Raw genomic sequence first — 19,004 nt, 5'->3', positions numbered from 1 at the left:
ATTTATTTTCTTCATTTTTAATTTTAAATACAACAAATTTATTAATTTACCTTCGGCTTAGTCCCTTATTTATCAGGGGTCGCCACAGTGGAATGAACCGCCAACTTATCCAGCATATATTTTACCCAGCAAATGCCCTTACAGCCACAACATGGCATTGGGAAATACCCATATTGTCCATTCTTTTTTTTGGTCACATCAATAACGCATGTTTATTTTCCTCATTTAAAATGTAAAAAATGTTCACAGATTGATACATTTATGATCCCATAACTCTGTGGCTAGTTGTTTTGGAAAACTATAAAGAGATGTTTCAATATAATATGAACATATACTTCCTCTGTCAATTTATGTTTGAGAAAATAGTAAATATTTTTAAACTATACATAAAAAAAAAAAAAAAAAAAAAAAATATATATATATATATATATATATATATATATATATATATATATATATATATATATATATATATATATATATATATATATTTATTTATTTATTTATTTATTTATTTATTTATTTATTTATATATATATATATATATATATATATATATATATATATATATATATATATATATATATATATATAAATAAAACTTATGCAATCTGCACCCCTGAAATAAGAGTACAAAGACTGCCACCTGGTGGTGCAAAGAGAAAACTTATTGAAATTAACTTTTTAGATCGCTTTAGTACAATTTGTGCATGATAATAGAAACATTATGTCAGTTTTTTAAGAAAATAATACATTTATGCAGTCATAAACATGTTTTGACCGCTAATATGACTGATTTGATGCTTCACTAAATTTGCAGACGCCTTTACCAATATCGAAATGCTTTTGTAAACATCCAGTTATTCTTTACACCAATTAAAAAATACTACTATAATAAGGAAAATCAGCTCTAACTGTAAAACCAAATAAATTGCTCTTGACACATGAAAGGGCCAAGGGACAAGATGGAAAGTTATTGCGTATCATATTTAACAAATTGTTTACTGCGAATTTTATGTAACTTTGCTCACATGAATAATTGAATATTAATCAGATGATGTCATCATTACGCTGCTGTGCCGTCAGCCAATCATTGCATTGCTGATCATGATTTTGAGGATGGATAGATCTGTCCTTCACAACACGCAGTGATCTCAGATCAGTTCATCCAGACATTTTAATCTGATTCACAAACTTGTTTGAAAAACCAAATTACCCAGAGATAAGTGATCAAGATTAACAGATCCAGGATCTGCCAAATCATCTTAGATAATTTAAGCATGGTATGAAGAACAGACCCCTGGAGTAAAAAAACATCCCCAACAGCACACAAGGGTTAAACAAGCTAAATAAATTAAGTAATCTTTCAAGAGTTCACACTTATATATTGCTTGACAGCTGTAAACAGGTTTGGCATGCTGTCCCGGGAGAGAACCCTGAGCTCGGAGATAGTTGAGCCCAGGGCTCCCGCCAGGTCCATAGAGCATGTGAGGGGAGTACGAGATCAGGTGGTTCTTGAGAGCTCCCCTTTTTGTAAAGGAGAAAAGGAGGAGAAAGGGGTGGATGGGGGGTTTCTTCGGAAAACGAAAATAAGGGAGTAATGTCTAGCTAGGCTACTTATAGTGGGTTAGGATAGATCTGATTGGCTAACTAATGAGTGTAGGTAGGTGGCCAGCTGCTGTCAATTATATCACGTGCTCCTCTCGAAATTAGTTTAAAAACTTCACTAAAACTTGTGTGTGTGTGTGTTGTCCAGGTGGCGTGTCCTCATCATGTGTGTGCCGTTTCGCTGCGGTGTCCTGCTGTTTCTGCTGTGTTCTGTGAGCGTCTCCCAGTCTCAGTCTTCATCATACGGAGCGCGGGGTTCAGATCTGGGTCTGCAGGTGTTTATGCAAGTGCTCCAGGATCGAGCGCAGGAGAATGTGCTGCTGTCTCCCCACGGCGTGGCCTCTGTGTTGGGAATGCTGCTCCCAGGGGCCCACGGGGACACACGCAGACAGCTGCTCAATGGACTCAAATACAAGAAGAACGGTAAACAAATACACAATGTTTTTGAGTTGCCTTGACTTCTTTGCTATTGAGAGTAGTACCTGTATAATTTCCCTGTGTCTCACTTGGTTACCCATTGATAGCATAATTTCCAAAAGTTGCTTAGTGTATCATTCATTCTTTTTCCTTCAGCTTAGTCTCAATTTCAGAGATCACCACAGCAGAATGAGCCACCAACTATTCCAGCATATGTTTTACAAAGCGGATGCCCTTCCAGCTGCAACCTAGTACTGGAAAACACTCATGCACACTCATTCACAAACACAGTTTATTCAATTCCCCTATAGTGCATGTGTTTGGACTACGGAAGAAAATGGAGCACCTGGAGGAAACCCACACCTCCCCTGGGAGAACATGCGCACACCACACAGAAACGCCAACTGGCCCAGCCAGGACTCGAACCAGTGACCTTCTTGCTGTGAGGTGCACTGAGCCACTATGTCGCCGCGCTCAGTCTATAATCTGCATTATGTTTGTTTCAGTAATTTTTCAGAGTGAAGTGATGTTCATTTTAGTAATTTTTGGTGCTTCATTGGGGTGGACGGAGCTAAACATGCAATTGCCCCATTTTGTTTGGGTGCCATTCTCTGATTGGTGGAGTTTTCTGTTTAGCATCATGGGTAATGTAGTTTTTTTTCCACACAAATTCATATTTTTCATTGCACACCAGCCATTTTAAGGTAGTCTGCAATGACAAAATGTAAAAATAGACAATAATATGAGCAGTGGGGAGACGCAGTGGCGCAGTAGGTAGTGCTGTCGCCTCACAGTAAAAAGGTCGCTGGTTTGAGCCTAGGCTGGGTCAGTTGGCGTTTCTGTGTGGAGTTTGCATGTTCTCCGTGTTCACATGGGTTTCCTTTGGGTACTCCGGTTTCCCCCACAGTCCAAAGACATGTGGTATAGGTGAATTGGGTAGGCTAAATTTCTTATCAGCCAATCGCATGGCAGCAACTCAATGCATTTAGGCATGTAGACATGGTCAAGAGGATCTGCTGCAGTTTAAACCGAGCATCAAAATGTGGAAGAAAGGGGATTTAAGTGACTTTGAACGTGGCATGATTGTTGGTGCCAGATGGGCTGGACTGAGTATTTCAGAAACTGCTGATCTATTGGGATTTTCACGCACAACCATCTCTAGGGTTTACAGAGAATGGTCAGAAAAAGAGAAAATATCCAGTGAGTGGCAGATCTGTAGGCGCAAATGCCTTGTTAAGATCAGAGGAAAATGGCCAGACTGGTTCCAGCTGATAGAAAGGCAACAGTAACTCAAATAACCACTTGTTACAACTGAGGTCTGCAGAAGAGCATCTCTGAACACACAACACGTCCAACCTCGAGACAGATGGGCTACAGCAGCAGAAGACCACAACAGACTCTACTCCTATCAGCTAAGAACAGTAAACTGAGTCTACAATTCGCACAGGCTCACAAAAACTGGACAATAGAAGATTGGAGAAACGTTGCCTGGTCTGATGAGTCTCGATTTCTGCTGCGACATTCGGATGGTGGGGTCAGAATTTGGCATCAACAACATGAAAGCATGGATCCATCCTGCCTTGCATCAACGGTTCAGGCTGGTGGTGGTGGTGTAATGGTGTGGGGGATATTTTCTTGGCACACTTTGGGCCCATCAGTACCAATTGAGCATTGTCAACCCCACAGCCTACCTGAGTTTTGTTGCTGACCATCTCCATCCCTTTATGACCACAATGTACCCATCTTCTAATAGCAGGATAACGCGCTGTGTCATAAAGCGCTAATTATCTGACTGGTTTCTTGAACATAATGAGTTCACTGTACTCAAATGGCCTCCACAGTCACCAGAGCTCAATCCAATAGAGCACCTTTGGGATGTGGAGGAACAAGAGATTCACATCATGGATGTGCAGCTAACAAATCTGCAGCAACTACGTGATGCTATCATGTCAATATGTAGCAAAATCTCTGAGGAATATTTCCAGTACCTTGTTGAATCTATGCCATGAAGGATTAAGGCAGTTCTGAAGGGAAAAGGGGGTCCAAGCAGGTTCTAGTAGTTTCACATCACATTATAGAAAAGGGTTATTTATAAACTTTTATAAATTCTTTGTGTTTTTGCTATGACGTAGCCATTAAAGCTGATATGGAAACTCTCTATTGGAAATATACTCTGAATGATAACTCGAGAATAAGTCGAGGACCAACATTTATTTTCACATGTTAAACATCAAATTAATATTGTTTTTCTTCTGTCAGGTCCATATAAGATGTTGCGGAAGCTTCATAAGTCTTTGACGACAAAATCTAATGCTGATATTGTGACCATTGCCAACGCTCTGTTCCCTAATGAGGGATTCAGCATGAAGGAGGACTTCCTGTCTGCCAACAGAGAGAACTTCCTGTGTGAGAGTCACAGTGTGGACTACAGTGACCCGGAGGCAGCCGCACAGTCCATCAATGACTGGGTGAAGAACAGCACTAAAGGTTCATACACTCACTCACTCACTCACTCACTCACTCACTCACTCACTCACTCGTTCAATAACTCATTCACTCATTTATTCAATAACTTATTATTTCCTTTTAGTCACTCATTTACTTACTGATTCATTCATTCATTAATTCATTCATTCATTCATTCATTCATTCATTATTTCAATAACTCATTCACTCACTTATTTATTCAATAACTTATTTTTTCCTTTTAGTCACTCATTCACTTACTGAATCATTCGCTCGCTCGCTCATTCATTCATTCATTCATTCATTATTTCAATAACTCATTCATTCACTCACTCACTCACTCACTCACTCACTTACTCACTCATTCAGTAACTCATTCACTCACTTATTTATTCAATAACTTATTATTTCCTTTTCGTCACTCATTCACTCACTCAATCATTCGCTCACTCATTCATTCATTCATTCATTATTTCAATAACTCATTCATTCACTCACTCACTCACTAACTCACTCCTTAATTAATTGATTCACTCACTCCCTTAGTCCCTCACCTATTTGTTAATTTATTTCGCTCATTTATTCACTCATTCATTAATTCATTCGCTCACTCCCTCATTTCCATATTCATTAATTTATTTAATCACTCATTCATTCATTCACTCATTCAATCAGTCACTCACCCATTCATTAATTCATTCACTTAACCATTCATTCTCTAACTCGCTCATTAATTCACTCACAAATTAATGGTCATTCACTTTTTAATTAAATCAATCATTCATTCAATAAATTAATTTAATCAGTCACTCATTTATTCACTCGTTTATTATTCATCCACTCATTCCCTCATTTTCTCATTCGTTAATTTATTTAATCACTCATTCATTCACCTGTTCAATCAATCACTCACCTATTTTTTAATTCATTTACTTAACCATTCATTCACTAACTCGTTCATTAATTCACTCAAAAATTCATTCTCATTCATTTATTCATTAAATCAATCATTCAATCATTAATTCAATCAATTCATTAAATCAATCACTTATTTATTTATTCAATAAATCACTCATTTATTTACTCATTCCTTAATTCATCCACTCACTCCCTCATTTCCTCATTCATTAATTTAATCACTCATTCGCTTATTCAATCAATCAATCACTCACCCAATAATTAATTAATTCACTTAACCATTAATTCACTAACTCATTCATTAATTTATCCACTCACTCCATCATTTCCTCATTCATTAATTTATTTAATCACACATTTATTTACTCATTCGATCAATCAATCACTCACCCATTCATTATTTAATTCACTACTTCATTTATTAAATCTATTACTAATTCATTCTCATTCACTTATTCATTAAATCAGTCACTCATTCATTAATTAATTCATTCACTCACTCATTTACTTACTCATTCAGTAATTGATTCACTCACTCCCTCATTCCTGTACTCATTTAATTCATTCTGTCACGCAACTCATCCATTCACTCGTTAAGTCATTTATTCACTCATTAATTCATTCAATAACTCATCCATTCAATCACTCATTCATTAATTCACTCATTCATTCACTTACTCCTTAATTAATTCAGTCATTTATTAAGTCATTCACTCACTCATCCACTCAGTCATTTATTCACTTGCTCATTAATTACTTAAATCACTCAATCATTAACTTACTCATTCAATAATTGATTCACTCACTCCCTCATTCCTTCACTTATTTAAATCATTCTGTCACTCAACTCATCCATTCACTATTTCAACCATTTAATCACTCATTCATTAATTCACTCATTCATTCACTTACTCATTAATTAATTCACTCGTTCCCTCACTCATTCGGTAATTAATTCTTTCACTCACTCACTCACTCACTCATCCACTCACTCAGTCATTTATTCACTTGCTCATTAATTCATTCAATCATTCAACTCATCCATTCACTCATTAAGTCATTTATTTACTCTTCATTTATTCACTCATTCATCCATTCAATCACTCATTCATTAATGCACTCATTTATTCACTTACACATTAATTAATTCACTCATTTCCTCACTCATTCGTTAATTAATTCATTCTCACTCACTCACTCATCCACTCATTAATTCATTCAATGACTTATCCATTCACTCATTCATCCGTTCAATCACTCATTCATTCATTCACTCATTCATTCACTTACACATTAATTAATTCACTCATTTCCTCACTCATTCGTTAATTAATTCATTCTCTCACTCACTCATCCACTCATAAATTCATTCAATGACTTATCCATTCACTCATTCATCCATTCAATCACTCATTCATTAATTCACTCATTCCCTCACATATTCATTAATTCCTTCACCTACTCCCTCATTCACTCAGTCATTTTTTTTACTTGCTCATTCATTCATTCATCCATCCACCCATTCTTCATTAATTCAAACAGATGTTTAACTTGCAGCAGCAATGTTTAAAGAGAGTTATGTCTAAGTAATGTAGTTGGCAGTTACTGTATACGTTACAAACTTGGTTTCAGTAATGAAATGGCAACATGTTTTCACATTATAACGTAGTAATTTAACTAACAGCGTTCTAACTTTTCTTAACAAATATAAAATCAACAACAATAAAGAACAGCTGACGTAATGTTGTAAATATTTAATTTCAAATTATGTCAAACATTAATAACAGAACAGTTCATATTTATCTGCCTTTTTACATGTTTATCATTGCTAATCTAAAATTGCAGTGACAGCATCTAATGTAATGTGTAGTTTGACCTTCATTGACCTTTATCTTTATATTTAAAAAAGAAGAACATCTCTATTTTGAGTCCATGCTAATTGTGCCAATGAATGATAATATTGCTATTACCTAAAGATGCACTCTTCTGTTATACATAAGTTGCTGTGTTTTGTTTGTCAGGCCAGATTCCCAGTGTGGTGACTGCGGATATGTTTGACACGGCTCTGACGCGTCTGGTGGCTGTAAACTCCATCTTCTTCAAAGGCCTCTGGAAGTCCCGTTTCCAGCCTCAAAGCACCAAACCCCGGAGCTTCACAGCCGGAGACGGAAACACATACAAAGTGCCCATGATGTCCCAACTCTCCGTCTTCAACATGGGTGAGATTCAGTTCTTCAGGGTTGCCAAGTTTTCACCACAAAAGCAGTCCTATGGCCAACTAAACTATCCTAATCTCTAAACCCAAAATATGTTATTCCCATAGATAAATATAAATATTTTGCATCACTGAATGCTTTATACGTTTTTCTTTTTAATAATTGTATATGGGTAATGGTTAAAGGTGTAACAGATCGCGGTTGATCTGTGATTCGTACGGATCACAACCCACGGTTCAGAACACACGTGACCCGTGGATTAATACATTTTTTTTTTATTGTAGATTAATCCTAAATTTGTAATGATCGTCGAGAGATTACTTCTCATATCATTCAAATCACATATATGAAAGCATTTAGGCTTTACTGTAAAATATAGTGATGACAGAATAAGTTGTGGTGGGTTATTCAGGATGTGATGGGTTTCATTTAAGATGTTTTCTGTCACTACTTGTTTAGCCTGCATTATTGCATCGTGTAAGCTGCGTGATTAATCATTAAAAGATCGGGATCTCAACACCCACGCAACATAAATTCTAACCGATGATGATGATTTGCATATGTTTATTAATCCCTTGAATCGCTGCATTCAGATCTGTGTTTGAAAAATGCAGAAATCAAGAAAGATATTCAGTTTTTAGTGTTTTGAGTTTGATATTAAGTTACAAACAGTCAAAGAACACAGAAGTACTGAGATAACAGTTTAGATAAAACCACTGAGGTTTATGGTAAAGATTAAAATCAGTTATATGCATTTAATTTGATGCTAAAATGAAAGCAGCAATTACATTATGTAACCAATAGGTGGCGACAACCAGCCATCAAAAATATGGCACTGAATAGTTCTTCAAAAATGATCATCTAGCAATTAAATATGAAGTTTTATGAGTGAATCACTGAATCATTTATTGAAAATGAGACTAAAAATAAGCATAGATGGGAACTATCAAAGTTCAAATACTTTGTTACTGTACTTAAGTAGATTTTTCTGATATCAGTTCTTTACTCCAGTATTGTTTTGCCGACTTTTTACTTTTACTCCTTACATTTTTACACAAAATGTCTGAGTGAATCACTAAATTGTTTATTCAAAATGAGACTAAAAATAAATATGAATTCTTCAAATTATAATGTTAGATTTCTACATTTAGTGTTATCAGCAACAGCCGTAGTAACAGTGAATTTTTCACAGCACTGAATATTTTACAATTTATTTTTTATTCATCTGATTATTTCTTAATTTTATCTTTAATAAAATGACAGGTTCTCAGTTCTGTTTGGTAAAACCAAAAGTATCTTGCAGTACTATTTTTGTAATAAATAGAAAGCAAATGACTTTTGCCTCCTCCCCTTTTTTGGTTGATCTGAAAAATGGTCCGATTCATGACAAAAAAAAAAAACATAATGTGATTCGAACCATGAGATTTGCAATCCATTACACCTCTAGTAATGGCAAACATTAATTTTTCATAAATGAAATCATCTTGCTTTCAGATTAAATTTGTGATAAAGTCACATTAACTGTCACCGCTGGGAAAGCAGCACTGGCATTCACACACACACATTCTCGTACGCACACGCACATTCTCACGCACACACATACTTGCAAACACACACACACACACAGACGCGCTGACACGCAGACATACTCACAGACCCTCTTACCTCATTCATTCATCATAATGTTCCTCCCTGCCGTTGCCGCTATCTGAGGAGCGGGTGCACACGCGATCTCGATAGCAAATGGTCATATTTCCATAAATCCACTCCCCGCAATTCATAAGTCATCCATAGGCATTTCATACACCTCCACTTCACCTGTTGTGTTGTCTTTTCTGTTTGGCGTTTGTCTGTGTGGGCGTAGTCAGGCTTCCGGTCGCGATCGGTCAAACCGAGCACATAGGAAGTGCTGGTTTAAGAAGGAATGGGATTGAGTGCGCATGCGCACTGCGATCGGAAGCTGACGAAACCATTATGTTTGTTAAATAGGTGTTTTGTGTTTATGAAGTGTGTATTATGTGTTTATTTATATTAAGAAAATGTATGTTTTGTTGTTAATTATATATTAACGATTTTTTCTGTATGTGTTTAATGTAAAATGTGGCTTGAATGTCAAGTTATTTAATGTTTGTGTATTTGTACGTTTTAATACTTACCTGTTGAATGGTTTAGCCCACAAACGGGCGGGAGTTTGGGCTATATAAGCCAGAGCCCAACTTTATTACAACACTTGTTAACCAAGTCGATGCAAGAGTGCTACTGTGGTGCCTCAAGCAAGTATATTGTGGATACCTGTTATTATCGTTATTATTATTATTATTATTGTAGATATAATTGGAGTATATTTTTGCAGATTTTATTTTCCTGTTTGTTGTTTCTTTGGTACTTTTTATTACTATTTTTTTTGTTAGCACTTGTAAATATCTTCACTGTGGATGGACTTTTTGGCACTGTAAATAAATATCACCTTGCACGACAGTGCTTTGCGAGTAAGCCATCATTTTTTTTTACGAACTCACATTTCTTCCCCCTTGAAGACGAGTTGGTGGGCTCGTTTTCATCACATCTGGTGGCAGCGGTGGGATGGCTACTCGCAAGACAGCGCCAAAAGGCCGAAAACCGAAGACGGGTTTACGGTCCCAAGTGAAGGCAGCATCAGAGGAAGGGGCTGATTGGAATTCGGTGGTGACAACGGAGGATGAGGAGGGAGCCACAAGTCGTCCCAGAGTCTCCTCAAAGTCCAGCTCAACCCCATCCAAGCCAGTTACTTCTGATGCTACAGCTGGTGAGGGAATGTATTCCCTTATGCGGAGATTTCTGGACTCTCAAGAGGAGAGGGAGGACCGATATATGCAGGAGCTCCGAGGTCTTCGTGATTCCATTCTGCAGTCAATACGTCCTGCGGAGACTTCCATTGATGCAGAGAGTGCACGAATGGAGCTACCGACACCCGCAACAAAGGTATCCACAAAACACAGAACAGCCTATATCCATGACTCTCCAAATGTCACAGTGCCAAGAGTGCCGATGCAGTGGACTGAGCCAAAGATGCCAAGCTTCGAGCAGGGGGAAGATATTGAGAATTATCTTCAGCGGTTCGAGCGTCTGGCCAGAACATGGAGGTGGCCTAAGGAGGAGTGGAGCTACCGTCTGGTTCCGTTGCTGACAGGACAAGCACTGGAGGCATACCTGGCAATGGACGAGGAAGAGGCTGAGGTCTATGCGGATCTGAAAGAAGCACTGCTGGAGAAGTTCAACATCTCTCCAGAGACATACCGCCAGCGCTTCAGGTCATCTACAGTTCCAGTGGGAGAATCGCCGACAGAGACCTACCACCGACTAAAGAACCTGTACAAGCGATGGGTCCAACCGGAGGAGCACTCCAAAGAGGAGATTGGCGAGGTCATCATCCTGGAGCAGCTGCTTCGGGTGCTACCCTACGAAATCCATTTGCTAGTATATATATGTATGTATGTATGTGTGTGTGTATATATATATATATATATATATATATATATATATATATATATATATATATATATATATATATATATATATATATATATATATATATATATATATTATATATATATTATATATACATATATTATATATATATTATATATATATATATATATATTTTTCCCAGAACAACCCCTTCCTTAACAATTCAACCCCTTACAGATAAGGGAATGCATAAAAAATTATGATATTATACTTTTTTTTTTTTATTAAAATAAGAAAAAATAAATAAAAAAAATAAAAGGTACTGCCATCATAATTACTTTTCAGGTGAAACATTTGTACATCAAGTTACATTGTAATTACCTTATATTACATTGGTGATAGGTTAATTAACCTCTAAATAGGCATAATTAAACATGCTGTAATAGTTTTCCACCTCTTCAGAAAAATATCAGTCTTCATTTGTAGACATGCAGTCATTTTTTCCATAACATAGACCTGTTTAAGTCTCTGAATCCACTGAGCCACCTTTGGAGAACCTTCTTCAATCCATTTTACTGTTATAATTTTTTTGCAAACAGTAATAAAATCCTTAGTACAAATCTTGTTTCTTCATTAAACATTTCTTTGGACAGTGCTCCCAGTAAGCAGTTTGAATATATTTTAAGGCACTGCATCATTAAACGCATAAAAAAAATTATTAGTAACTTTAATGATAAAAGTAAATACACTTTTTTAGTAATTATTCAGCAAAGAATCCGGGTAGAGTCCTGACAACTCTTTCTATGGAAGTGAAACGTATATATTAATAAATTAAACATTTATCCTGCGGATAAAAAAACACTGACACCGCTTGCAGGTAGCCCAATTCTGCGGGAAAATCACAGACTTTGCAACCGTCTCTTAGTGCAATAAAAAAAAATCCTCCTGCTAAGTGATTCATGCTATTGTCTGATCTTGTTAAAGTGTTTTCCAGAGACGGAGATGCTATAAAAACGTGGCTACTTCATAAATGTATGGGAATGTTGGAGTGTTTTAACTTTTACGGTTGCTCATAAGCCAGCAGATGGGAATGAAACAGCGCAAAATGTGAATTAATTAAATCCTAATGCAAACGCCAAGAGCGTCTGGCTATCGACTGAAGGATTTAAAACATAAAAATGGCAGTAAACGTCTGCGGTCTTACCAGTTTTGATACAACAGCTTCATGGGCTGAATAAAGTGTTTTATTGAGGGCAGTGTTTATAAAGTTCAGCGGGTAACTTGAGTGTGATTCATACACGTGTACGTGTGCTTTCTCTGAGGAATATTCATAACTGCTGAATTTAGCTCGATAAGATTCATATTTAGTAGCTGAAAGATGCAGATTGGCTCTTATAATTATGACTTAGTATGGCATTGGTTTCTTTTACATATCTGTTCATCTCATAACATGATTTGTAGGCTCCTAACTAATAATGTATAATAATAAATATGCCTTTGCCAGTCTTGATTTGTCCTACCATGTCAGATTGTCCTAGCTCCCATTCAAAAAGTAGGTAGCACATTTTGATGACGCAATATGCATCCATCAGATTTTGTTACCAGTGTAAATTTTAATATGGAGTAGTGTGATTATGAAGCTTTAATATCACCCTAATCCCTGACTCCAACTATTCAAACACCGTTGGTAGCATAATCTGATGGGTAGGATAAAATGTCAGGACACTGGTTCCAGGACTCTGCAACCTTTTAATCACAGGTCCACCTCTTTAATCCTGCTGTTTTTTGTTGTTGTTGTGCGTGTGCAGGTCAGGCCAGCACTCCAGATGGACAGAAGTACATCGTGATCGAGCTGCCATATCACGGGAACAGCATGAGTATGTTCATCGCTCTGCCCACCGAAGATTCGACTCCTCTGTCCTCCATCCTGCCGCACATCTCCACCAACACCATCCAGAGCTGGACCAAACTGATGAACCCCAGGAGGATGCGTCTGCTGATGCCAAAGTCAGACATCATGCTGATATTCACTTATTAGGGCTGTTCACACTTGAAATTGTTAACCCTGGGTCATTCTAAACCACGGATAGACATAATCCTGGGTTATCTGTAATCACGTTACACACTGCTCATGCAGTGCATCCGGAAAGTAAAGTATTCATAGCGCTTGACTTTTTCCACATTTTTTATGTTACAGCCTTATTCCAAAATGGATTAAATTCATTTATTTCGTTACTGAATCAGGCTCAGGCACGGTTCACTTGGCCGGCCCTGGCCCGGTTGGAAGAGGTGGGCCTCAGCGCGGTTCACTTGAGCTTTGGCGCGGTATGCTTGTAGTGTGAGTGCAAAACGCACCAAAGCCCGAAACTGAAAGCGAGACGCGACTTTTAAGGGACTATTTCATATGGATTTATTAAGCAATCTTACTGTTCAATGAACGCAAACTGCCGTAGAATATTAAATACGCAAATCCCCCACTGCACGACAGCTGTGCACCTTCAGCAAACCTCCTCATTCCTGCAGGGCTTTATGACTGTTTATGAGTGCCAAAAGTGGCAGATCTGTTCGGCGAAATATCTTGCTGCGTGTCACCGCATCCCTAAGGACTGTTTGGCGAAATATTTGACTGCATGTCACTGCATAACAAACGACTGAAACAATATAACTAGAGAAATCTCCGCTGTGCTGAGCGAGAGCACTCACTGAACAGCGCAGCATCGATGATGTAAGCGTGCCCAGGCCCGATTGTAGTGTGAGTGCGGGCTATCTGGGGAGACGGGAGGGGGGACAAACGTGCTTTGGCCCGGTTCGAGGCAACTGTACATAGTGTAAGTACAGCCTAAGTTGAGCTCAGGTACATTCTGTTTCCACTGATCATTCTTGAGATGTTTCAGCAGCTTAGTTAGAGTTCACGTGTGGTAAATTCAGTTATTTGGACATGATTTGAAAAGGCAAACACCTGTCTATATAAGGTCCCATGGTTGACAGTGCATGTCAAAGCACAAACCAAGCATGAAGACAAAGGAATTGTCTGTAGACCTCCGAAATAGGATTGTCTTGAGGCACAAGGCTGGGAAAAGTTATGGAAAAACTTCTGCTGCTCTGAAAGCTCCAATGAGCACAGTGACCTCCATCATCCGAAATATGTTTGGAACCACCAGGACTCTTAATAGAGCTTCTAAGCTGAGTGATCAGGGGAGAAAGGCCTTAGTCAGGTAGGTGATCAATAACCCGATGGTCACTCTGTCTGAGCTCCAGCGTTCTTCTGTGGAGAGAGGAGAACCTTACAGAAGAACAACCATCTGTGCAGCAATCCACCAATCAGACCTGTATGGTAGAGTGGCCAGACGGAAGCCACTCCCGCCTGGAATTTGCCAAAAGGCATCTGAAGGACTCTCAGACCATAAGAAACAAAATTCTCTGGTCTGATGAGACTAAAATTGAGCTCTTTGAAGTGAATTCCAGGTGTTACATTTGGAGTAAACCAGACACCACACATTACCAGACTAATAGCATCCCTAATAGCATGTTTGTGGCAGCATCATGCCGTGGGGATGTTGTTCAGCAGCAGGAACTGGAAGACTAGTCAGGATAGAGAGAAAGATGAATGCAGCAATGTACAGAGACATGAAGACCTGCTTCAGAGAGCTCTTGACCTCAGACTGGGGCGACGGTTTATCTTCCAGCAGAACAATGACCCAAAGCACACTGCCAAAATATCAATGGAGTGGCTTCACAACAACTCTGTGAATGTCCTTGAGTGGCGGAGTCAGAGCCCAGACCTAAATCCTATTGAACAACTCTGGAGAGATCTGAAAATGGCTGTACACCGTCGCTTCCCATCCAACCTGATAGAGCTTGAGAGGTACTGCAAAGAGGAATGGCCGAAAATTCCCAAAGGCAGGTGTGCCAAGCTTGTGGCATCTTATTCAAAAAGACTTGAGGCTGTAATCGCTGCCAAAGGTGCATCAACAAAGTGTTGAGCAAAAGCTGTGAATACTGATGTACGTGTGATTTTTCAGCTCTTTTATTTTCAATAAATTTTCAGCAATTTCAAAAACTCTTTATTTTATATCGTCATTATGGGGTATTGTGTGTAGAATTTTGAGGAAATAAATGAATTTAATCCATTTTGGATTAAGGCTGTAACATAAAACATGTGGAAAAAGTGAAGCGCTATGAATACTTACCGGAACCACTGTACATGGGGGTTATAAATACAGTATATATTAAATAAATTTCCAATAAACGCACACACATAGCTCATAAGCTTGCAGAGTGGTGGAGTGAGCCAAACAAGTTGTATTTCCCAAAAACTGATTTTATTTCAGCATTTTTCATATTCCAGAAACCATCCAAAAAATAAACAAATGAAATGAACCTGTGCTGACTCTCAGTGTGCTGTATGTAGTTCATTGTTCCTCCCTTTTTTTTTTTTGCTCAGATTCACAGTCGAGCAGGAGTTGGATCTGGAGACTCCTCTTAAAGCTTTGGGAATCAAAGACATCTTTGACCAGAACAAGGCGGATTTCAGACACCTGAGTGAGTGACAGCTGTCCATCATACTTGACATCTTCTTCACATACAGTGCTTAACGTAAATAACACCTCCTTTTGAAAATGAATATTTTTATCCATTTCAGTTAATAGTATGGATGCAACTGTTCTCGGTAAAAAAAAAAAAAAAAAAGTACCATCCCGTTGTCCTCCCACGGTTCGGTGCGCCCTGTGATCAGTGGTTCTGAATTTGCATTATTAATATTGGTTTGGTGATTAAAATGAACTGCAACAAAGCAAAAAAAAGTCCACCTTTGTACGCTTCCGAAGACCTTTCATGTGTCTGTGACCTGTCCAATCATCTTAATATGTAAATATGTTGTTGGTATCACGTTTCGGTGTACTGTACAGTATGTGTAGTTTCTGAAAGTGCAGCATGGCAAGTGAAGGAGATAAATGCTCATGCAAAAGCACAAGTGAGACCAAAACACAGCAGATTGTAGTCAGTGTTTCACTAGTTGTAAATTTAGACACACAAAAAATAACGAATTTTGTTGTTGTTGCAAAGATAACCTAGATCAATCATATCAATCAATGTCCATATCCAGACCCAGAAGTGTCTTAGGCCCCGTTTACACTAGTGCGTTTTAGTTTTAAAACGGCGTTTTAGAATGAAAACGATCCGCGTCCACACTCGCGTTTTACCCAGCGTTTCTGAACAGCTCTCCGTCCACACCAAAACACTGAAAACGCACATCACGTGACCACACAGACACTCTTTGGCAAGCGCTGCAGCCCATCTACCCAGATGAGAGCTCTGCTAGTCGGACTTCTCAAGCATCTCCCGCTGGATCTAATCTCACTATATTTATGAAACGGGATATTTCATTCATCTTGTTGTCTTTAACAACATGTTCCCTGACTTTGGGCATTGGAATCTATTACTTGTTCTCAGGTAAGAGTTTTGGCTGAGCGCAAAGATAAGTTAAGGATTAATGTAAGCACGTACATTCTGTATATTGACTGATCGCTTGCCTTTATTTCCTATAATGTATAAATTTATTGTATGTTATACTTTTATAATGGCCATTATCGATTATTAAAACTGATATTCAGCAAAAGAGAGGGTATGTTTCGTATTTTCACTGAAATTGAAAGGAGGCTGTTGTTATCGGCTCCGTTTTGTAATAAATATCCACACAGTGAAGATGACGCTCATGCAGCAAGACGCCTCAACATTTCTGCTGTCTGTTGCTAATATTAAAATGAAAATAGGCAGTTATATCATGTGTACATTTTATTGTTGAGAAAGTGAAACAACGTAGCCAGGGTGATGTGAATGAAGTTATAAAGTACATTGACTGTTCCCTTTGAAGATTTACCCGTGTCCTCGGTATAGTCTGTTTTCCATATTAAACTGAAAAGAAGAGACTGTAGCCTTGATACTGAACTTACACGGAGAAGATGCAGGACTGAATTGTGTGTTAGGCTACTTAATATTGAGGAAAAGCCCCAATCAGAGAGGCGAATGTCTGCAGTCCCGCCTCCGTTTTCAGATGTCTCCGTTTTCCATCATCCACACTAAGACGGAGCAGCAGCGTTTCAGAATGAAAACGGCCTCTCCAGCGTTTTCAAAACGCTCCGTTTTCGGCGCTCGAGAACTCCGGCGTAGTGTGGACGGATGGCGTAACCGTAGCAAAACTTATGCGTTTTCAAACTAAAACGCATTAGTGTAAACGGGGCCTTATACGGTGCCAAACATACAGCCCAAAGAGGGCGCACAGGTCTGATTTAGCAGTCGTGCTCCCGCTGGGTCTTTTTCCGCACTCAATCGTTCAATTATTTTGTTTACCTGCTGTTTGCTCAGAAACGTTTTCCTCTCGACTGACTGTACCCACTGAATTAAAAGAGAAGAGTCCTCTCTCTGGTTAAGGTTCACTTTGATGGTGCTGATAAGTGATTATGGTGTTCGCTGGGATGATTGGTAATAAGCATGAGTTGCAAATAAATATGCCATATTGATCAGGGGTTGCCTCAGCAAAATAGACTACCAACTATCCCAGCATATGTTTTATGCAGCGGATGCCATTCCAGCTGCAACCCAGTGTTGGGAACCACCCAAAGGAGAATGAATGAATGAGTGTTTGGTTAACAGAAAACATCCATTGTCGACTAAAGCAACGTTTAGGGTTTGAACTGCTTACATGATCTGCTCGGCAAACTTTTTAGCAATGTTTAAACTTTATTTATTTCACAACAAGGGACTGTGCATGTGCCATGAAAATGCCTATCAAATCTGGAATGGCGTTAAACACAAACAACGAAACTGAAATAACATTAGCGTGAGGTGATGAGGATGATTTTGATGTTGGTTGTTGATTGTGAAATTGAGCCGGGTGAATCACGTCTCTCAGTGGAGTGTGAACACGAGTTTACAGAGACGCTTCTCCACAAAGCTGTCATTCACCACTAACTGAATCACAGAGCAGTGAATCATCCCGACTTTTTCACTTTGAACTGCTGCGAAAAGATAAATAAGGCAAAGCCTGAAGTCATAGTTCACCCAGAAATTAAATCTGTCATCATTTACTTGCCCACATGTTGGAATTTGGTTTATATTTATGGCTCACAAATAGAGAGCAGACAAAAAATGCCTCTGGAATACAAAAAAAAAAGTGGCATTAAAGCTATTTTAGGAGCTTAACAGACTGTGAATAGCAGAAAGTCATGTGAAGATGAATAAATGGTGACCGAATGCTTCTTTCACATAGATTTAATGACTCTTCTTTTGTGAAATCTTAATTTTTTGGCCTTTAGAACAGCTGGATTAGATCATTTATACTCCTTTACACAAAGCTTTTATGGGAGAAATGTCATACTGTCTCATCATTTTGAGATAAAAAGTCTAAATTGTGGCCTAAGTACACACCGCACGTCCATTGGAAACAGCAAACTTTTGCAAAGTCTAGAAATACGCGATGTGCGAACGGCCCCTAAAAGGCTTCTAACATCTGCGATCTCCATCAGTTGATCTTCCTGCACAGCCATGGTGGATTCCCCTGATTTGTTGACAAGTGGGATCCGGATCTTTTCTTTGGTAGTTCCTGGGTCCTTCACTGGGCTTTTTCCCCTTAGCAAAGAAACTTTCTGAAGATGTCTGCTCAGGGGCGCCGCTAGGACGATTCCAAGGGCCCATACATTTATGCCGAGTTCAGACTGCGTGATTTTAGCCCCGATTTTGGCTCGCCGACAGGTTTTGAGAAATCGCCGACAAATGCCTGAAATCACAGGCAAATCGGTGCTCGTGCACGTGAGTAACAATCACATGCCAATGCCTGCGAGATATTTGGCATGCTAAATATCTGGAGCTGTCGGCGATTCAAATCATGCCGTGTGAATTGAGTTTATACTGAAAATAACGTCAGCGATCGCCTAC

At 38.6% G+C, this 19,004-nt stretch overlaps 2 protein-coding genes across 5 annotated transcripts in view; both read left to right on the top strand.

The window, feature by feature from the left end:
- serpine2 (serpin peptidase inhibitor, clade E (nexin, plasminogen activator inhibitor type 1), member 2) overlaps positions 1 to 19,004 on the top strand; it is a 43,786-nt gene that overhangs the window by 11,721 nt on the left and 13,061 nt on the right. For 3 of the 4 annotated variants that reach the window (XR_012390401.1, XM_073922813.1, NM_200184.1), the window contains 5 exon segments: positions 1,757 to 2,031; positions 4,285 to 4,512; positions 7,431 to 7,628; positions 12,881 to 13,079; positions 15,517 to 15,614. Coding sequence is in view for 3 of the 4 variants with exons in the window: in XM_073922813.1 (XP_073778914.1) it covers positions 1,773 to 2,031; positions 4,285 to 4,512; positions 7,431 to 7,628; positions 12,881 to 13,079; positions 15,517 to 15,614 (982 nt within the window). In the remaining variant the exon portion in view is untranslated. 4 annotated transcript variants of the gene reach the window in all.
- LOC141377974 (uncharacterized) lies at positions 9,133 to 11,997 on the top strand. The gene is made up of 2 exons (XM_073924208.1): positions 9,133 to 11,081; positions 11,950 to 11,997. The coding sequence occupies exons 1-2, from the start codon at positions 10,209 to 10,211 to the stop codon at positions 11,995 to 11,997; spliced, it is 921 nt and encodes a 306-aa protein (XP_073780309.1). The 5' UTR covers positions 9,133 to 10,208.

Source organism: Danio rerio, chromosome 15 (assembly GCF_049306965.1).
Source record: "Danio rerio strain Tuebingen ecotype United States chromosome 15, GRCz12tu, whole genome shotgun sequence".
NCBI lineage: Eukaryota > Metazoa > Chordata > Actinopteri > Cypriniformes > Danionidae > Danio > Danio rerio.
The sequence above is the reverse complement of the archived record's forward strand: the minus strand, read 5'-3'. Positions and strand labels throughout refer to the sequence as shown.

What these genes read in the sequence shown, in the direction of transcription:
- LOC141377974 (XM_073924208.1), top strand. Translation starts at nt 10,209, where the DNA reads ATGGCTACTCGCAAGACAGCGCCAAAAGGCCGAAAACCGAAGACGGGT. An exon ending in CCTACGAAATCCATTTGCTA is followed by an intron (nt 11,082 to 11,949) that starts GTATATATATGT and finishes CACCGCTTGCAG; the next exon opens with GTAGCCCAATTCTGCGGGAA.